Source organism: Plectropomus leopardus, chromosome 12 (genome assembly GCF_008729295.1).
Source record: "Plectropomus leopardus isolate mb chromosome 12, YSFRI_Pleo_2.0, whole genome shotgun sequence".
In the NCBI taxonomy this organism is placed as follows: domain Eukaryota; kingdom Metazoa; phylum Chordata; class Actinopteri; order Perciformes; family Serranidae; genus Plectropomus; species Plectropomus leopardus.
In genome coordinates, this window is record NC_056474.1 from 24,071,095 (window position 1) to 24,092,662 (window position 21,568).

The 21,568-nt window shown below is 38.4% G+C and overlaps 1 protein-coding gene across 1 annotated transcript in view; it reads right to left on the reverse strand.

The window, feature by feature from the left end:
- Nucleotides 1-21,568, reverse strand: part of LOC121951246 (neuropilin-1a-like) — an 86,575-nt gene that overhangs the window by 19,625 nt on the left and 45,382 nt on the right. The window contains exons 6-10 of the mRNA XM_042497511.1: nt 18,372-18,538; nt 4,891-5,046; nt 3,502-3,646; nt 1,038-1,213; nt 736-891 (exon numbers count right to left, since the gene is read on the reverse strand). Coding sequence (XP_042353445.1) covers nt 736-891; nt 1,038-1,213; nt 3,502-3,646; nt 4,891-5,046; nt 18,372-18,538 — 800 coding nt within the window. The remainder of the gene's footprint in view (nt 1-735; nt 892-1,037; nt 1,214-3,501; nt 3,647-4,890; nt 5,047-18,371; nt 18,539-21,568) is intronic.

The following is a 21,568-nucleotide window of genomic DNA, read 5'->3' on the forward strand; positions in this document are numbered from 1 at the left end:
CTTTATTGAGTCCTAGATGTAATCTTATTTTCTCCTACAACAAAATTTTCCTTTGAAGGCTTTCCTAATGTCAAGAATGTGTCAGACAAAAGCATCTGACCAACAGCAGTCTAAGTTCATATGAATAGCAGTCTATAATTTTGGTGCTAAACATTTCTTCGAAGGAGCGGCATTGTGGCCAGTCGAGCGTCTGTCTGATGGATTCCAGGAAATACAGATTACAGAAAGAAGAGGTTCATTTCATGTCAGCAGACTTTTATCTGCGTCCTGTATAATCTACTTTCTGCTGATCTGTGTCAGTCACTGCTGAATAAGACAAAGAGCATGGCTACAGCATGAAGAAAGACAGAGAGAACTGGAGAGGGAGGAAGAGATGTAGATGATGAAGTGAAACCATTTCAGTGGTTGAGTTCATATAAGACTTTTCACATCCTAAAAGCTTTTTAGTTGCAGTTTTTATTAGCTTTTAAATAAGTCTTATCTGTCTTCAAGTCAAAACTTTGTTGGCAGTTGATCTGAAAATGATCGCCGAGTTTAGTGACACTTCTCTTGACCCTGGGTTAAATAGTCCAGATACTTCTTGGATTAGCAAATATTAACTTGTCTTAAAGAATGACACATCTCTTTGGAACTGACATTACAATTCAGCAGTAATATGTAAGAAGAACTACCAGTGACAGCAATTAAATGCAGGTTGAATGCACATTACACTGTATGTGCATGTTTTGAACCAACCTTGGGCTTTGTAGTATTGTCCTCCTTAACAATGGTCCACTCCTCTCCGTCCAGGCTATGTCCCACCCTGAACCTCTTCATAAAGACGTTCCTGTCACGGTGTTTGCCTCCCTGGATCACCACGCCGCTTACCATCTTGTCCTGGCCCAGATCCACCTGCCAGGGAGGACGAGGCAGGGAAAAATGGTTGATTTGACTTTACAAATTAAACAACTAGCAGACTTGATTGACAGACAGACAATTTGACTCGATGACATACTAATTCCCACCATGAAACTTTCAAAGTTCAGGATTAAACCCACCTGCAGCCACTCGTTTCTGAAGGGCTGCTTGGTTTGCTGCCCGGTCCAGCCTGATCTCCCTGTCAACAGCCGGGCGTTTTCAGCCACCCAGCCCCGGTCGGCAAACGACGAGGCGCTGATCTGAGCATCTGAGATCTGACCTGACACCATCCCCAACATCCCTGAACAGGCGTAGTCTGTACGAGAGAGAAAGAGGGAAACAGTGGTGGATAAGAAACTTTTGAGAGGCATACAGTATGATAAGAAATGCTACTGTCATCCTTATCTTGTCACTGCTTTAGTCAGCAGTTTAAGTTGATGCCCTCTGGGCGCTGCTGCAGAGTTTAAACTCAAATGTAAAAACACCAGAGACTCATTTATCATCTCTGGGAAGAGTTTGTTTGAGTTGAACATAGAATGATGGAGCTTTTGTGTGTATAACTATGTATGGAGACTGATTTCAGCTTTGAGCAAATGACTAAGCTTTATTTAACCCTTAAAAACCCTTCCGCCCAAAAATTGGGAAGAAATTAGTAAAAAAAAAACAAAAAACAAAAAAACAAAGGAACAAAAAGTTACCTGAAAATAAGCGAACAATAAAGTAAAAGAAAAAAACCCCAATAATAATAAAAAAAAACAACAAACCCAAACAAACAAACTTTGTCGTTGAGGGGGATGCTACATGTCACCTTGAGGCTTAAAGACATCTGTTAAACAACAGTGCCAGTCTTAAATGTACTTTTTGTTTTCCCGCAATAAGAAAACTTAATTAAACTCTAACATATGTGGACAGGACACAATGGCCTGGTCACTGCAAGCCAAGTTAAATCCATTATCCACAACAAGCTAGATCTAATATCCGGACACGAACAGTCGTGGTCTCAGTGTGATATTTGTATTTGACAAATGCTTCCAGAATTATATCTGGGATTTAACAACGGCTCCTGAGGATGTAAATTCCTCCACATTGTGAACTTACAGCTACTCAGTGTTCTTTATGGAAACCCCCCAAAGCGCTATCTGTGTGTGTTCTTGTGTTTCTGAGCTCACGAGTACCAAATATCCTGCAGTGATAAAAAAAGGGTTAAATTTGTATAAGGGAGCTTGTCTTTCCTGTATTTTATTACTTCTTTAAATCGCATGATTTGGATTAGGAGCTTGGTTTAGGATTAAATACAGAAATTGGATTAAATTATGTCAAAACGAGGATGATGTTTAAGGTTATGGGTTTGGGAGTGAGTGATGGTTCTGTTTCACCTTCAGCACTTACACACCACACACACGCTTTCCCACTTGTGTCATTATATCTCCTGAATCACCTGTCTAGCACTATGGCCTGTTCTCCTATGAGTAAGAGCCTAATATCTACGTTATGGAGCTCTCCTACTGAGAGTTGCTTGTAGTACATCAAGGACTGAGGTTTATATAATGTTAGAGGATGAGTAATGAGGCGGCATGATTTTCCTCTTGCTCCTCTGTAATGAATAACGGTGTCCTTCTGTGGGAGTTTGCGCTCGCCTTGGAAGCGGTGATTATTTTAAATCAACAGAGAGCAGCAGGAGGTTTTCATGCGGCAGCCAAAAAGATGTTAGTTTGATTCACGGTGTGAAAAAGTGAGAAAATGCTATTAGCAGGAGAGTGTATGTTCTGAAAGGAACAGGTAAAATATGTCAAGAAGTGTTCTTGACTGTCACTCATTTCCTTTTCACTTGAGGTGTTAACATTACTTCATCTATTCCCTTCCGTAAAGATGCATTTAGTGTTTGTATAAATGCATCCCTGGTTTAGGAGAGTGCATCTGATGTCTGTGAAAGAAAGTTTCTCTTTGTAAAATAAGATAAAATGTTTAAGATTGTTGATTTTGCATTTGTGAAAGTAAATCATAAGTTTGCGCTGCAAAAATGAAGCTTAAAGAAAATGATACATTTAGTACTTTGAACTGCAACTATTGTTGAAATTTGAAACTTACATTAAATAATAGACATTTTTGAATGGAGAAGGGTGAAATTTAGTGTTGGAAATTGTTTGTTGTTTAACAAAAAAGCCTAAATATGAAGTTTCGAAATAGTGCATGTATTGTGGTAGTGTTTAGTGTGTAGATTCATAAAAAAGTGAGCTGAAAAGTTCTGTTTACCTGCTCAGTAATGTATTAGAAAATGGAAATGAAGGAGAGAAATCAAACGTGTGTGTAAGCACATGCACACATTGCAGAAGTGAATGTGTATATGTGTGTGTGTTTGTGTGTGTGTGTTAGATTAGAAAAGATTTAGATGACATTAAACTTTAATGGTCCATGTGGGCACAGGGAAAGTTAATTAGGAAAGAAAATGCATGAAATAAATGAATGAATTATGATTCCAGTGCTAACAGGATGTGCCAGAGTTATTGAAAACCATGAATCAGTGCATCAACAGTTCAAGCTGGAAGCCTAGCCTCATATTATGTACAATATGTGAGTTTGTGAACAGGAGGTGTTAAACATTACCTGATGTTCTGCAGCCGTAGATTTCAAAGCGCATACAGATGCCTTGCTCCCAGGACATGGGGCGGACACGGATGTAGCGAGCCAGAGTCTGTTTGGGGAGGAAGGAGCGAGCCTCGTCTGTCGGGTTGTGGTTCCCCTGGAAAATCTGAAGACAACAAGGTACAGGAAGAAACATTACAAATTATTATGCTTTTAGCATCTCTACCACTACTGATATCATCACTGATGCTGCTGTCACTGTAGTACAACTGTGCACCACTACAACTACTACGATTACTACCACTGCATGTAATACTACCACCACTACTATTACTGCTTTCACTAATATTGTCACTACTAATGCCACTAGTACTACTAGTTATGCTGCTTTACGACCACTGTCACTACCATTACTACTACCACTGCTTTTACAAACACAGCCACTACCAATATCAACACCACTACAACTGCTTTTACTACCACTGGCACTACTAGGACTACTGCACCAGAATTGCAGCTACTACTACTACTGTGACTAATACAATTACAACATTACTACTCCTTGTAATATTACTACTTCCCCTACAGTTACTAAGCAAATACTACTACTGCTGCTGTTCAAGTATTACGACCAACAGTACTACTCAGTACAACTGCCCTATTACTGTTCCTTCTAGTACTACTGTTATTACAATATATATAAAGCCATCACTACTACTACTACTACTACTACTACTACTACTACTACTACTACCACCACCAACTCTGGCCCAAATCTATTCTATTATTTAAATTGCCTGAAATACTGCATGAATAGCTAAATGGTGTGTACTAATCAGATGACTATAAATAAACTCTCAGTATGTTCAAGTTTAAGCAGAATCTAGTTCGAGCCTGACTCGTGACTAAAAACGCTTGAATTAAACTTTTATTTTAAATACCTTGCATAAAAAGATGAATAGAACAAAAATAATCCATATATCAAGACTATGCTTTTCAATTTGAGCCACTGGAGCCAAATTTAGCAGCCTAGAAAACTCTTCAGGCTCGATTTAACAGTAGCTGAGAATGTGACATAATTGGTTTGATGCTTGCATATGCATTTGTACCACGTCTATCAATGTCACTTAATGAGAAATTCTGTAAACTATCAATTTATCTCTGCATCAGCGTCAGTAAGACAACTTCCAGGCCAGTGCTCCTCCGAGGAAACGCATTCTGATTTTGATGAGACTTTCAGCAAACTAATTTCATATTGGGGATGCAGCCAAATGCTGTCAGTTGTGGGAAACATTGATTTAGCCATCAACATTTCTGTCCTCACAGATTAGAAGACAGAGTCCTACATTACTAATCAATAGTAGATACATAACAGTTGTTACAGTTGTAACAAAAATGAGTCAGCATTACCTTCTGCTTTGAGCCCTCCTTCACAGTGACCCAGTCCTCTCCATTGGAGCTCAGGTCCACTTTATACGAGCGAACAAAGTAGTGCTTCTTTGTTTCTTTGGAGATCGCTCCCTGCGTCCCGATGGCTGTGACGTATCGGAGAAATCCCAAGTCCACCTGGAAACATAGTAAAGGACAGGACAACAGACAAATTCAGACAGGAGGAAAGGTGAGGTTCCTCAGGGGGCACTCTAAGTGTCAACTGATTTGACACAACAGACATTATGATTGGATTAACAAAAATAAAACACAAATTTAGTGAGCTGTAACAGTTGAACACTGCACGTCACAAATGAGTGTGTGAGAAGTAGTTAGCAAGCAAGCAGAGAAGGCAAAAACAGCTAAAAGTAATGGAAAGTGTTTGTAATATATAACTCAAAGTAATTGATAAACGGTTGAAATATGTAGTAATGGCTGATTTTTTAAATTACATAGATTAGGGTAATGCATATGTTTATAAGTTTGAAATATATAGCTCAAAGTAATGGATACATGTTAAGATAGCTAATAGTGATGCATAAGTGGTTGGAATACATTGCGTGAAGTAATGGATAAAGTCTTGAAATATACAGCTAAAAGTAGTAGATACATGGTTTAAGTACATAGCTCAAAGTTATGCATACACTTTTGAAATACAATACATAGCTAGGGTCGCGGGGGAAGGAGGGGTACACCCTGGACAGGTCACCAGACTATCGCAGGGCTGACACATATAGACAGACAACCACACACGCTCACAGTCACACCTAAGGGCAATTTAGAGTCACCAATCAACCTGATCTGCATGTCTTTGGACTGTGGGACGAAGCAGGAGACCCCGGAGAGAACCCACGCAGACACGGGGAGAACATGCAAACTCCGCACAGAAGGGCCCCCGCCCATGGACTGAACCCTGTTCCAACCAGGTTTCGAACGAGGGACCCTCTTGCTGTGAGGCAACAGTGCTAACCACGACGCCACCGTGCCGCCCATGAAATGCTTTCCCTTCTCAAATTGCACTGTCAAAAAGCACTTAAGATAAGAAAAGCCCGAATATGCCAAAGTTTTTGATTTTAAATCCTGACTTATATGGGTTGGCTTAAAAATAGGGTAAGTATGTTTGGTGTGTAGAGTCTGTAACTGCATCAAAAAGAAGAAGAAAGACACATTTTTCTAGATTTTTTGATGTAATATTAAGTACCAATTTATACATAAAAAGCATCAGCATACAAATACAACACTGTCTTGCCCCATGCTTCATTTGAAGCATATGGGAAACAAGAGGCTCAGATCTCATTAATTATACTGTGATCCATCCGAAGTAGACAGTGAAAAATCAGAGCAGGACGCTGGAGGGATGGGCAGCACCATTTATTAAGGCAACCATCTCTCTTCCACGAACAAAGACTTCTACAGGAACATTATGCAGTCAGTACAATCCACGACTAAACTGCTGACAAGTGTTGTAAGTCATCTGTACTCTCCTTAATCGTTTTCTCTTAAAACGAGCATTTAAATGTGAGATGATGCTGGCAGTTGAAATAGCTTTTAAACTATTAATGTCATTTTAGTTTCATTTTGGCTACAATGTGAACACCAGAAGTGTTTTCTGATTTACAGTTTACAATGAAAAGAGAGAAAAAAGGTATTAGATGTGAATGCTTCTCATTCACATTTTTTTTTAGATAATTCCACTTATTGACATTTTATTATCGACAAAGCAACCTTTTCTAAGAAATGGATTGAGCATGACATGTGATTTAGATCATGTGTTTAATTCCGGCCTGGCCTGGACTGAGGTTTGAGCCTCAGGCTGCTGATCCACAAGGATGTCTAGAAAAGTCTGTGTGTGTGTCTCTCTGTATGTGTGTGTGTCTCTCTCTCTCTCTCTCTCTGTGTGTGTCTGTGGGAACCAGCTCAGAATCAATTTTATGGTTGTCCACTCGCATCACTAACGACTAGTGTGTGACCTGCGGTGTATGAGTGTGTGTGTGTGTGTACCCTTCAAGGTTACGGGTTGTTGCGGACCAACGGCAGATTTTATTAAATAAATACTTAATTTATAGGAACTGGACTTGAAAAAGACAGAGGTTGTGTTGGTTTACGTTGACTTGATGGTACACTGTCATATCTTTAACTCTAGTTTATAATCCAGACATAAAGAGAATCATCTTTATTACATTTGAAGAAATATCAAAGTTTTCCAGAGATCTAAAAGATAGGATTCATCAATCTGGGTGTGCCCAGTGCAAAGAAGAGCGGGTTAGCCGAGCTTAGCACAAAGCCTGCGAGCAGGGGGACGCTGCTGTCTGTGAAGTACCCTCATATCTGTGCAACATTCTTACTTTGTGGATTATGTGCATTATTTATTTAAATATTTTGTATATATAGCTTTTCATGTCTATGCATATGTAGGTACTGAGCATGTATGTTTGAGCTAATGTGTGAGTCCTGATTCTGTCGTTAGCTCTGTCTAAAGTTACATGTTGTGTATTTTATTGAAACGTATACATAAAAAGAAGAGAAGCTATCTGAGCAACAGCAGACAGCATCTCAGCAGCCGGGCTGTAATTCTGGCTAAAACCCCTGTGATTCTTGGATAAAATAGAGGCTGCCTCACTTGCTAAATAATAAAACAACGTGCTATAAAAAAAGGCAGTTTGGTGTTGTGGGAAACCTGATGTTTTACTTCTGACAGAACAAAGCTAGTGGTTTCTTCCTTCTTCCAGCCTTTGTGCTCAGCTAATCTTCAGATGTCCTATATCTCTGTACAGACCATCAGAGATAAAACTGTTATCACCATCTTATCTGACTTTGAGTAGGATAACAGACAAGCATATTTCCCAAAATGTCAAAAGATATGGGTCAAAATCTCAGGGTTAAACCCAAATAAACTCAGCAAGCAGGTTGGTTAATGTGGGCACAGAACTAACAGTGACTAATAATATTTGCATTAATGATTTAGCTCCTGTGGTCAAAATGATGATCAAAACACAAGTAAGATAAAAATGTGAAAAAACAGACAAAAATGAACCATTTACTACAAGTATGTTAACTATGACTATGTTAAGGTTTCCACGTCACACATCTGGAAACTCCATTATCTTAACCTGTATTCATTTTGTGTACACATGCACATGAACTGGTACAAAATCAATGCAGTCTACTGACATAAAGTTTAGACTATTAGACATAATTATCCATAAAGATTATTCAAAGCATAATTTTGTAAGTACATGTTTTGAGATTATTATTTTGATCTTTTTTTTTTAAAACAGTGAATATCTCATTTCAGAATGAAGCACTGCTGTAACTTCACTTAACTTCTACCTGTCATTTTGTTTCATTACTTTTTTTTGACAAGTACGTAGTTTTTAATTCCTAAAAGCTCTATCTTTTAGATAAATGCAGGGGGGTTAACTGTCAGGACGAGTCAAAATCTCTGGTGGCTGAGAGTAATTTCTTAGTTTGACTAAACACATTGTCTCATGTCTGATTGAGTTAGAACAACCCACCAGACATCCTAAAAATAGAGAGAATTCCAACTTACAAAACGTCCATTTCCGGAGTGTTTTCATTTGTTTTTGTTTTTTAAACTGAATTGGACAAAGGAGTTATACACTGTAACTTGTGTTATGTTTCTTTTTTGAAATAAACTAATGTAATCATCCTTAATTCACAAGCAGTTCAAAGCAATTCTTAAAATAAGCAACACCAAGTGAAATTACAGTGCCATTATCGCATCTCGTGGCCATACTTTCCCCAGATTCCTCATGAAATTATGATCTAAGGGCTAAATAACAGATAAAGACTCAATCAGATGGCAGAGGCATTTTTATCTCACTGCAGCAAAGAGATGTCCAGAAACAAGGCTGTGAAAGTGCTTGAAAAGAAAAAGAAAAAGATTAAAAAAAAAAGGAGATTAATAAAATGATAGTTATCATCAAAGAGAGCTGCATCGATAACAGAAAGCCTCACAGTGGTCCTTTTAATTCAGTGATTCACATATACACCGCCCACAAATACCATCTAAAATTAAAAAAAACTTCACCAGCACTGGATGTAGCTTCATTTATAGTTATCACATTAAGTTCCTCCAAATTGCAGTAAAGCATGAAGTGGAATCCATTTATTTTCATAACTGTGTATCAAATGAGGTGACACTCCATTTCATTCCACTTCAGCTAAGCAAAATTGCTTGTTTGTTGAGTTTGGGAATTATCAGTTGCTTACCAAAAATACACAGCGCTTCAGTATGTGGGATGCCTGTAATATATGGTGTGTAATTATATTACCAGAGAGACGTTAACGCTCTGATACTGTACATGGGAAGGGACCGGAGGCCATTATTTAACTTCTCCCACTGTTGCTTTTTCAGGAAAAGGAGAAGGAAATAGCTTCCCGTGGGTTTGTGTGGGCTCTGTGACTGACAGGGAGACCCCTGGGAAACGATGTTTCGTGGGATTGCTTGCCTGGCGTTCCCAGCTGCCTTCTGATCTAAACTCCCATGAGAGAGCACCACGCGCTGTATGTAACAAAAACACTGCGTATAGTAGGTTTTGTTGTGAAATGAGATAAACAAGGATAATTTATGTTGTTCATTACAACATCAAGAGTTGGGTTGAAAAATCTGAGGAAAAAGTGACTTCTAGCAATTTTAGCTTGTGACCCCTTAAAATGTTGCAGTGCATCATTGCGTGTAACTGCATGATTTTTGAGAATCTAGGCTTACCCTCTGAAACACAAAGAACACACAATAACACAAAAAACAACTGACTGAGGCAGTGGTGGACCAGCAGCTCCCATGTTCAAGAAGGTAAAATTATTGTTTTTGTCAATGTAGCATATGAGTGAATAAATGGACTTGGATGATATTGCACGAGTTGTGTGAAAGTTTGTAGACAAATCTTTTGTTATAATTTGCTGTTGTTAAATGTGGAACCCTATGACTTCAATTCAAGAATATTCTCAGGTTTTGGATTCCTCATTAACTAGATTCATGTGAGAATGGATTTTACGTTACATGAGATAAGTAACTGATACACAGGTTTGGTGGGTTAGGTATGCCTTCAAGAGGTGAAAGTATCAAACAAACAATAAATAAACCAATAAAATGAAAAAAATAGAGAAACGTCAGAAAAAACTAAATTGCTTAATATATTTTTTCATTGCTATGCTTTGTATCATCTTATGACCCCGTTAGATTTTCCTTGGTCATGACCCCATTTTGCACAATACTGGTGAACACAGGTTTTGGTGTAAGTGTAAGAATCAAAGGGCAAAGGCTTCTCTCTCTGGCTATGATTGACCTTATACAGGCATGCAAGATCAAACAAGGAGACTTATTCTCTATGGACAGTTACAGAAATATGAAAGGTCTTTTTTCCTGTAGGGGAGTCGGCAGTTCCCAGAAATGTGACAGGATTAATGTAAGGAAGGTGTATCCAGAAAAAAAAATCAGATCTGAAAGTCACTGCTGGAATCCACTGCTGGAGGGTATCTAAAGCTGAATCGATTAGCCGAGTAATTAAAATTACCCATTTGAGTGACAGAAAATCAATCTGTAACTGCTTTGATAATCCATTTATTGCTTCTATCACTTTTCATGTCAAAGCATTCACTAACTCCAGCATCTTGCTTGTGAAAGTTTAATGTTTGTTTACCTTAAGTTTCCCAAGTATGATTAATCAAGAAATCTATAGTTATTTAAACGGTTATTTAAACACAAATATTTAGGTGTTGTGCACAGACAGTATAGTTTTCAAACTGAAGAAAAACAAAATTCAAGTTATGAACAAAGAGTTGCTGCCCCAGTTTAAACAGGAAATGCTTCAGCTCTTACAGTAATCCACCGGCCAGTCGTTGCAGTTGTTGCATGTTTTCTGCAGCAGCCGGTCAAAGCTCCATTCTCCAGACTTCCTCTGTCAAATGACTAGGGCTAATTGTTCTTCCATCTTCTAATTACTCAGCACTTGGCAGTGCCTACATTAATGCCACAGAAAATAGTCACACTTAGAGCTTTTTTAATGAAGGGAACAAAATGCAGGAAGGGGGACATAATTCAGTCAAGTGTGGCGAAATGAGATTGAACAAAAAACGCCGCTCCTTCCAGCCAAAACAGGATACTGCTTCAGCAGTGATAGTAAAAGAAAGAGTCCCAATTACTCAATTCTCATCTGAGGTTTCAGTGTTTGCTTAAGAAAGTGCTGCACTCTGGGGAGGCAGTGGATTTCATGGGGAAAGAAAAAGTTTTCACAGCGAACAAAAGTTTTTCTCACAGCGCTAAAATGCTCCCATGTGCCACAGTTCTTACTAAAGAAATGACCTTACAGACATGTTGGAAAACTGTGTGACTGATAATGTTTTTGCATGTTTACAGGATTATATTAGGCAAATAATCAAACTATATTGCCATTTCATTTTTTCAACATGACCTTTTGTTCTATTATTATAAACTGATTTTGGAAAGAGGGCGTTATTTTGTTTTGTTTAGCCTCCGCCAATTAATAAAGAGGGATGTATCTGTCTGGCCAACATCCTTTTCAGGTTATTCTAGGTGCAGTTAATGTGTTATAGGCATATGTCAATTTAGGATTATTTCTGCTGGTTGCTTATACCAACAACATAGTCTTTTCCATGCATGTCTTCATTTTTGTGTTCGTATTTTTCATTGGATTCATGAAAGCAACGAAAGATGACGTACACTTTAGGGTCGAGTACTAAACTTGGTACTTTAAGGCTGCCAATTGAATAATGTCGGTACAACGATTACTGATTAATGCTCCGTCGGCCGTTCCCTGAAAAATCTGACAAGTGAATCTTACTTAAAATAATCTTGGAAACCAATCACCTTGAAAAAGTAAAGTAAATACAAGATTTAGCTGTATTTATTTTATGTTGTGTTTTTGTGACTTAAACATGACAAGTGAAATTACATTGTTCTTTTTAAGTGTTAGCTACTTCAGTTAACCAAGTACGTCTGACTTAATTTGGTTATGATTTTGCCAATGATGAAGTGAGGAGATCTGGGAGCTCAGTTTAAATAAGCAAAAAAATATATATAATTGACTGGTTTGCAACCACCAGGATACAGATATATAGCACATTAACCTTGGTTTGCCAAAAATTGCGAAACCTTTGGGAAATTGATTAACTAAAACTTATTTTAACACACACACCCACCCACACTCACTCACTCACTCACTCACATACATTTCTTTCTGTCACTACAAAGAAAGTAAAGTACCCAAAAAAGGTACCATTGGTATCATACCAAATCCAGGGTCAAAACATTTTCAACAGTACCCAACCTTACGCCCAACCTCTTAATCCCATGTAGAGATCATGTCTTTGTATAGCAACCACTGGGTCTATAAAACCCCATTACAGAATTTCTAAATGATTCTGTGGCAATGATGAAGAAGAAAGAATTTCATTCTCATTTCTGAAATACTTTATTTGGTAGCCGCGAGGAATGAACGTGAGACTAATTAGATCTACTTGGTTACGGGGCTTTATTTCTCTTTGATGAATGACATAACTCTCATTTCATCACTATTTTTGTTTCTGCTCACTCATTGTGTAAGAAATTAGATTTATGATTAACAGAACACCAAAACCACATGACTTCTTTCACCAAAGCCACCAATGTGCTTTAACAAAACTCAGCCGAAGCCTCGCACGTTCCATGTTAGCTACTGTGATTTGTGTTACTGACATTTCCTGGGTTTGGAAGTTCACTAAAGCATTCCTCCAGAGGGTCGCTCAGGATAGCGAGACCGTTTAACGCTCTCTGGAGGATCTTTTGTCTTTCAGTTTCCCCCTGCCCCGGCTTCGTCAACAAATCCAGCTCATACGAGGCCCAAATGTGTTCTCCAGATGCATGTTGCTGAGCTCTTCCTGGTGGCGTCAAAAGAGATCCTGAAGACAAACAGCAGGGTGTCTATAAATACCTGAAGTCAGGAGGGGAAGGAAGCCTTTCCTGGGCTTACATCATGGTATTCAATTACAGGTCAATTTTCTCTTGTAAAGATTCACCAACAGGCAGTTTTTAAGCCACATTCATACAAATGAAGCTTGGATACTGTGTTGAAAGTGTTTTTTTTTTTTTTTTTTTTAAATCTGATCAGAGTTCTTGGAGCATTTTTAAAGACAGCCAACTTTATAGGGGGCCTATCATGTCTATCCGAAATGTTGAATGAAGGATGTTCATATTATACGTGGCCAAATTTAAAATACTGAGGTAAACATATGTAGAAATAATCCTAATCTCAGGTTTTCTACCGATCTGAATAATCTCTTTGCATTAGTTTTTTCTTGTCTAGCTACACTGTGACGACATAGTGTGCTGGATTTCTTTATCTGGTCATCTGCTCCAAGCACTCTACTGCAAGTATTTACATTATGTAGCCTACACTGCTACGTGTAGCTACATGCTAACATCAGGGAAACATGTAAACGTGGTTGCCAATGTTGTAAATTTCTCCCTGATTTAGATCGCATTCATTTACATATGAGCAATGGTTGTGTTTAGAGGCTTTAATTGGTAAATTTTCACATAATATGCTACAGTCACTCTATCTCTGCAAATACACACTTTAATGCTACATGCTAACGTCAGGGAAATGTTTTGGATAATATTTGTGCTAGAACATGTCAGGTTGTGTTTACAAGTTTTTTTTTGGGATCTTTCACGATAGAAAGTTAGATTATTCTCGGGTTAAAGTCACAGCTGCAAGTACTCACATAGCATAATATCAGGGAAATCTTGGTTGCCTATGCCGCTAATTTGCTTCAATTTCTGATCACATTCCTGCTTGAACATGTCTGGTTGTGTGTAGTGGCTATTATTGTTGATTTTTCACGGTAAAATGTGCAATTCTCTTTTACAGTCATTCTCCCGCTGAATCTGAAGATGAGCATAACAGGTCCTCTTTAAAATATGTGGATTTGTACTTTACTGTGTTTGTGCCGTTTAATTTGTTCAATACTTACTTTAAAAAAATAATTTGAACTTTACTGTCTCATTGCAAGTATAGATTGAGCTATATTTTCACATTAAAAGTTGCATTTATAGCTGATACTACTTTGTACAAGTTTCTCCTTTGGTGATTTTATTGCTATACAAGTAAAATTTTAGTATTTCTTCTTGAGCATTACATTTAATTCCTCTGTCAATCTTTGAAATGTCATTTACAGAAATGGAGGCTTTTTATTTCATTGCATCCAGCATGCTGATGAGATGAGTCATCGCAGTGCAAAAAATATGATTATAGATATATAATAAAGCCTGATAATGAGCTCACTGTCTGTCGCCACCTAAAACTGCCACCGGCTACCATCATCCCTGAAAAACATTATGAATAGTAACCTGAAAATAGTATCAATAAAATATAAATGCCTTTAAATGAATAATAGAGGTGTTTGCAGCGGAGGAGGCGGGCATGCAAGAATTAACAAAGTCATAATTTTCTTCTCAAGTAAGATGAATGGAAAGCCGTGAGGCAAAACCACGCTGTGCGGAGTTGGCCACGCACCACACTTAATCAAATAAAATGGAAAATTCTCCTCACAAAAACCACCAGTCATAACTCAAATGCCTCACAGAGTCGGGAGGCGAGCAACAGCACCAGTTCTGAGGCTATAAATCACTGTGGCAGGGGGATGGTCTGCCGTTTCTTAGGGAGAGACTGCCGACAGAGCTTTACTTCAACGGCAGAAGGGCGCACACACACACATATAGAAATCTGTCCCTACACACTAAACAAGACCCGGTATAGCTTGCCTTGTAAGAGAACTTGTGACTGAGAAGTTGTTGGTGCAAATCTCATGACCGGAGGAGTGTTGCCACTTTCTTTAGTATCTAAAGTCAGTGTGTCCTTATAGAAATCACTGAGAGATGGTCAGAGGCCAGCAGCAGGGAGACACTGCAGTGTTGCTGAGAAGGCACATCCATGCTCAGCAAACTCTACCAGGTGTTTACCTCAATGTTTTTTCTATATCATGAGAAAAGGGCTTGTAATTTGTGTGGTTAGTTTGATTAAACGTTTCTGAAGTATTTTTATTTTAGGTCTCAAACAACAAAATGAAGGAAATTTAAAGGCACTTGTACTGTTTCTGCATGGAAAATGTCAATGCGGGATCTAAATTACTGCTTATGCTATGGTTATAAACAATGTTTGCTTGATGTAAACTGACAGTAAGGGTATAAAAAGCTTGTCCTCAGGATGGAAAAGCAGATGGGATCAACCTAAAAGGAAAACGTGTTGATTACAAGCCAAAACTTTGTCAAGGATATTTTAACTTTCCTGTAAGTCGGCAGGAAAGTATCAGATGCCTCATTTCCACAGCATGGTTCAGCTCGCCTCGTGTCAGCTCACTTGGTATTTCTTTATTTCATTATTTTCTTTTAAAAACTGAATTTAACATGTTAACAATTTAACAATGAAGGACCCCAGCAAAATAATTAATTAATAGCGAGCAAAGTTATTATCTTTCCTTTTCAGAATATTAGTCAGACTCTCCAAAGCTATACAAGCTGCCAGCTCCTTTATCATTCCAATGGACGGTATATCCATGTTCTTCCATAATAGTGCAATTATCCCTTTGGCTTGTAAAAGTACAAACTCAGTGAGCAGAGACTGCTGCAGAGTTACAGCAAAGTCTTCAGGGTATATTCCCATAACACAGAGTTTAGCTCATAAAGGAACTTCCTTTCCAATTATAAGACTTATACATTCAACCCCACTCTTCTACAGTTGCTGTAGCTTTATGCACTCCCATAAACAATGACTAGAGGTCCCCTTTTTCAATCTACACATGCTTTCTTTATTTCATTTTTTCGCTGCAGAAAGTAACCCCTAAATGTAGACAGCGTTTTTATCTGATCGCCATCTTAATGCAATGTGAGAATGCCATGACATCATCCTCAATGTGGCCCTTGTTGAATCTTTTCATTGGAAACTAAACAGAGGAACATCAACTGTATGGCATAGTGTATACTGTTGTTTTCTGGCCTGCCATTTAAAAAAAATCTGGGTCTTGTGATTTAAAAAAAAATTGCAGTCGTATTGATGGTAGCTAGGCTTTTTTTTTTTAAAAAATGGAGTAGCTCAAGTGGCGATTCTCTCTGTGCATCTAGTGGTCTGCAGTGTTTTACCTCCAACTTCTAATATCGTCTTAGCTCACTTGGAACCTCGAAGGAGGTGAGTCTAAAAGAGTGTTTTTTCTGATAACCCCCCCACCCTCAAAAAAAGAGCGAGTCGAGTTGTGTGAAGCAGTGCCATTCCATGCAGTGGAAATGAGGCAAAAATAATCCCCTCTTAAATCTATTCCTATAATCGTGAAGATAGGTTTCGATATGTTCACACATGTTAGAGAAGACTTAGACAGGACATGCAACCAAAAAATCTCTTGTGTTAGTGTCATTTCTAGTTTAATTTCAGACAATGGGTCCTTAAATGCGACATGCCTGTTAGGAAATTCCCTGTTAGGAAAAGAATTTGTACCACAATCAAAACAAATGATAAAACATTTCAAAAGGCATCATTAGTGCATTGATTTAAAAAAAATGTTTTCAATGAGTGTTACATATTTTAAGTGTATTGGATTCTCTCCATATATTAACCCAGTGACCTCTATCAAAACAGTGTGCTTCATATCATTACATCCCAGAGGGCTCAGCTGTGGCCCGGTAGCTAAAAGAAGTCCCCAGACAGACAATAGAGAGCCACTATTACTAATTCAGCACAGAGGCTGACTTCCTGTCTACTTCCTGTTGTAACCCCCACAGGAAGGAAGTCAGTGTCTGTTCTTACTGCGAGGGGCATTGTGAGTCTTCCTCTATGAGTTCCTGTCCAGGACAATGGGACAGTCCTGGACTCCAGCCACACCTTACAATGCAATCTGAGGGGGGGGTGATCTCACCTAAAGTTTTTTTTTTTTTTTGGTCCATACCATATTAGGGAGAACACATGGTTATTTACAAAGCATAATTAAAATGTGAGTCGAGTATCTAGATTTGGTGACCTGTCATCCTCTCAGGTCTGATCATTTGGCGCAAAGACAAATCCAAACAAATCTGATTCTAGTTCCTGTAATTTCAGCAAAAGGTGACAGACTGCACTCTTCTTCAGGGATGTTCGAGAGGGTAGGAAACGAGATAAAATGAAGCACTTTCACTTTGTTCATATCTGCAAAAGATTTTCAACTTATCTTGAAGAACATGTTCTTCCCACTGTTTGTTTTCCTTTGTTGAAAAGCTGATTGCTGCCTTAAGTCACACAAAACAGTATTCGGCTGTACAAAAAGCCAATTCGCCATACTTACCTACATGTTTGGCCCAAAAATAGGTAAACACTCGAGGCTGACTTTCTAACACACAAAAAAAGTATCATATTATCCGCATGTGTAACTAAAAAACAGAGCCAAAGAAATAAACCAAATCACAGTAATTGCAATCTACCACAGACACTAGACAGCTAACACAAGAGAACTGAAACTAGCTGGAAGGAAAGCCACAGGCCAATGCTGGCTAAAGCTAAATCTGCTCTTTTTTAAAATTATCCCCAGCCCCCTCTCTCTCTCACACACTCTCTCTGATAGACTGAAAGCTTGGTAATTCAGTTGCTCAACAAACATAAGAAATGAGGCAGTCGCTAAATCTACTCACGAAGCTAAATTATTAACTAGGCTAAAAGGTAACTGCCATCTCAGCTTTTCACTCTTATGGAACACGAGCAATTTGTTGTAATAAATATAACACCACACCCACTGTATGCTACACAGAAAACAGTCTCACTAAATGTTTGGATAACAAGCGCAGTGTCTAAAAAAGTACAATTTAAAACGACATAGCTATATCAAGATAAAAAACAAGAAAAAACATTTTTTGTACATGTTAAAAGAAAATTATTGTATTTTTCATTACGTTTACTGATAAACCTTTCGATAGATGATAAGAACTCACATTTTTGCTTCTCAGTGCAGTTACAATTGAATTGTATCCCCCTTGAAAAAATACACTAAATGGAACATATTTGTTTTAAACGAAACTTGTTCATCTGTTCAGCAGTTACTTTAGCAAACTGAATATTGAATAAAATATGTTTAAAGAAGTTAAACACTGGCCTGCTCCATTTCCACATTCAGAAACTGAAGGCGGCTATGTCAGATTTCACAATCAAGACAAGACACATCACCTGTGCCAGAGAGGCAAATTTCAATAAATAATGCATGTTGACCTTTTTTTTCCCTTCTGTGTCCCTATATCGTGCAGAGAAAGTACATATGAGTGAGCAATATTCAGACCAGATGTGAACAACATCTCAGCGGTAAAGTCAAGTTCAAAACGTGGAACACCGTTTCTCCATGAATGAGCAAACGTAGATTCTGAGATCAGACTATAAAATGAGGATTAGTGTGACATAATTTCAGTCACAGAAATTTCAAGAAGTCTTACTGACCTGTATCCACTCCCTGACGGTGTCATCTGATGGCGTCCAGCCGTTCTCCTGGTAGTTGAGACGTGAGCGTTCGGGGGACCAGTTAGAGTTATACTGGGAGGAGGCGCTGATCTGGTCAGAGGAAATTTCTCCTGACTCCATGCCCAGTGGCTCCATGCAAGCAAAATCTGCCAAAGAAAGAAAAACTCATTAACAAGAGTTCAACAGGAGTCCTAAATTTTTTTTTTTGACTCACTTTTTGCAGAGGTATCACCTCTGATGAGGAAGTTACATAAATTATGAAACTGATAAGATCAAATTCATGACTCTGACCATCTTTATCTACTTTAACCTTTGTAAAAATAAAAATGTTGGTCTTTGTATGTCTTGAAATACCGGTAAACGTTTTTGTTCCCTTTACACATTGCAGTGTGGCAATAAAGTTACAAAATCCAAAATGTCAACAGGTGCATGCATCATTCTAATGCATTTGTATTATTATTAGATCATGAAGGGGAATATTTGTCATCAAAATCACACAAACTGCCCCTTTAATATCAGTTTAAAACTTTAATTACACACATCATTAGCTGGATGAACTGGATTTTGGCATTTTGTTCTCTACAGTGTCATTGGTAATGGTTGAATATATCATTAAACTCCAGAATTGACATTATGAAGGAAACACTTAAAGCTCAAAGTCATAAATCTGTGTTGGGGGGGGGGGGGGGTTTTGTTTCTGACTCTGGCAGAAAAACAAGTGAGCACTGTGATTTCAGTATCACCCAGACACTATAAAGTGTCTGTCCCTGCTCCCTGCTGGGCAGTCAGTCACAGCAGTAAAGGAGTCATTTCAACAGCTCCTGTGGTGGCACTTTGGAGGCTGTTTGGTGACACTCGCTTTTGTACAGTAGCCATACATTCACACACTTACTTTATGTGCAGACATGCAGCTGAAACCCACTGAAAACCGCCAATTTGCCCATGGATTTCACTTAAATTTCAAAAACAACATGCTGTCATGTTTACAGGAAGGCCATGATTGGCAGATATGAAAATATAATAATAATATGTATGCTAACAGCTGAAAGTCAGCACTGACAGGGAGTAAAAAGACAAAATGACAGAAAATATGGTATTGCCCATAAGGAGATTTAGTTTCCACAATGGGGAAGGACACATTACAGAGAGTTTAGCTGTCCTCTGGCAGACAAGTTTTTGTGTTACTCACTTCATTTCTGTCATTTCTGTGATTTTTTATGTGCCAATTTGTTCATTTTTTGCACCAATTTATGGTGTAAATGACTTTAATTGTGTCAAACCTCTTCTATTTAATGTTTTTCTTGAGGGGGATAAACACACGTTCTAAATATGGGGAGGCCTCTCCTGCACCCACCCCAAAATCTACACCCATGCTTGTCCAAATCACCATTTTTTCCAAGTAATCCCATTAAGAATGACACAGCAGCTAAACTCACATCGGATGGCTTTTCTCAAACCATGACTATGTCCCCATATCGCAAGTAATTGCTTCATAATTTATTGATATATCAATCTTTTCTTTGATTTCGGGCATGGATAATTTTATCTCGATGTCAAAAAGTAATAAAATACACCCATCACAACCTCCAGAGCCCATACTGACACCTTGATATTCCCTATTTTTGTCATAGCAACAGCGTAAAAAAAAAACTGAAATAAATATAAATCTTGATATTATAGAAGCTGGAAGCAGAAAATTCTTGACATTGCTGCTTGACAAATGATTTAAAGTTTTGTCTGATTATCACAATTGTTTTTAAATATAAAATTCACACAAACCCACACACGCACATATTGCTGCTGATGTAATATGTAGATTCAGCTCACATTTTGCTGATTTTGATGGTTTTTCCACTCTCAAACTAAACGATAATGCACTCCTCCGTAGACTGAGAACTTTCTACAAACCTTTGGGCTAAACTGTTTCAAAACAGCATTTGGACAAACTTACACCATATCTCAGTGTCTGTGTTGCTACCATGTCCACTCTGTAACAACAGGGGAGCTCAGGGAAGGAAGAGGGAGGGGGGAACAAAAGGAAACGTGAGTATTTATGTGTGTGTGTGGGAGGCCTGTCTGGAGACACAAGGTCTACCAGACTGACACAAACACATTTGCATCATTCCAAGTTCCACAAATAAATTAGGGAGAAAGTTTTCTTGCAATATTACCAAAACACTGCAGAAAGCTGTTTTTTGTGCTCATCGTCACTGTTTGTTAACTTGACAATTTTCAGGCCCAATTCACAGCTTTCCACAGAGGAGTTGCTACTCTCTTCAGCAAGACAATGAGAGAAGTAAAACTCCACTGGATATCAGCCAGCCGATACACCACTTTATCCCTGAATTCTCGCACTTTTCTGTTTTTCCTCTCGCCTCAGCCTCCAATCCAAAAACTTTTGCTTTTTTTCTCATTTCAATTCATGAGACAACCTCCATGTCACCCCCACAGGACACACTTCAACCCAGACCCCCCACCTCTCCATCCAAAAAGAAAGAAAGGACGTAATATGATGCCCCCAGCCATCGTTCAGCTAATCAAAGGCCTGGCTGGAGGCCGTTTCTGAAGGTGATGGCCGGGACAGAGAGAGAAAACCGTAAATTCACCGCAGGATATCAGAGGGATTCCTCAGAAGCTGTTAGAAAAGATCCTGCTTGAATGGATGTTATTTCTGACAGTCTCAAGGGGATGAAGACTAAACTGTATAAATAAGATAAAATGTTGTTAATAGAGTTTTTCCAAACATTTTTTTTGTCAGATATTTGCCACTGAACAGATTTTGGCTGTTTTTTTCCCAGTACTGCTAGAGTTTAGCATTTATTTATCTATTTCAGCAATTTCCCTTAGCTAACTACTTCAGGCTAACTTATTGTGTGTGTGTGTGTTTGTGTGTGTGAGACTGTGTGTCACTTAAGCTAAGATAATAAGAGCTTTGTTTAACACCAGTGCCACTCTCAGCCATCCTAGTTAGGACTAGAGGGCCAGATTTCTCTCTCTCACACACATGCATACAGAGACATATTTGTTAAATATAGACTAAATTCATGTACCTTGTCATTTACACTAACCATCAACAACATGTACGCATGCATGCACACATGCATGCATGCACACACACACGCATGCATGCACACACGCACGCACAAAACACGACAACACCCACATGTTCTGCCCAT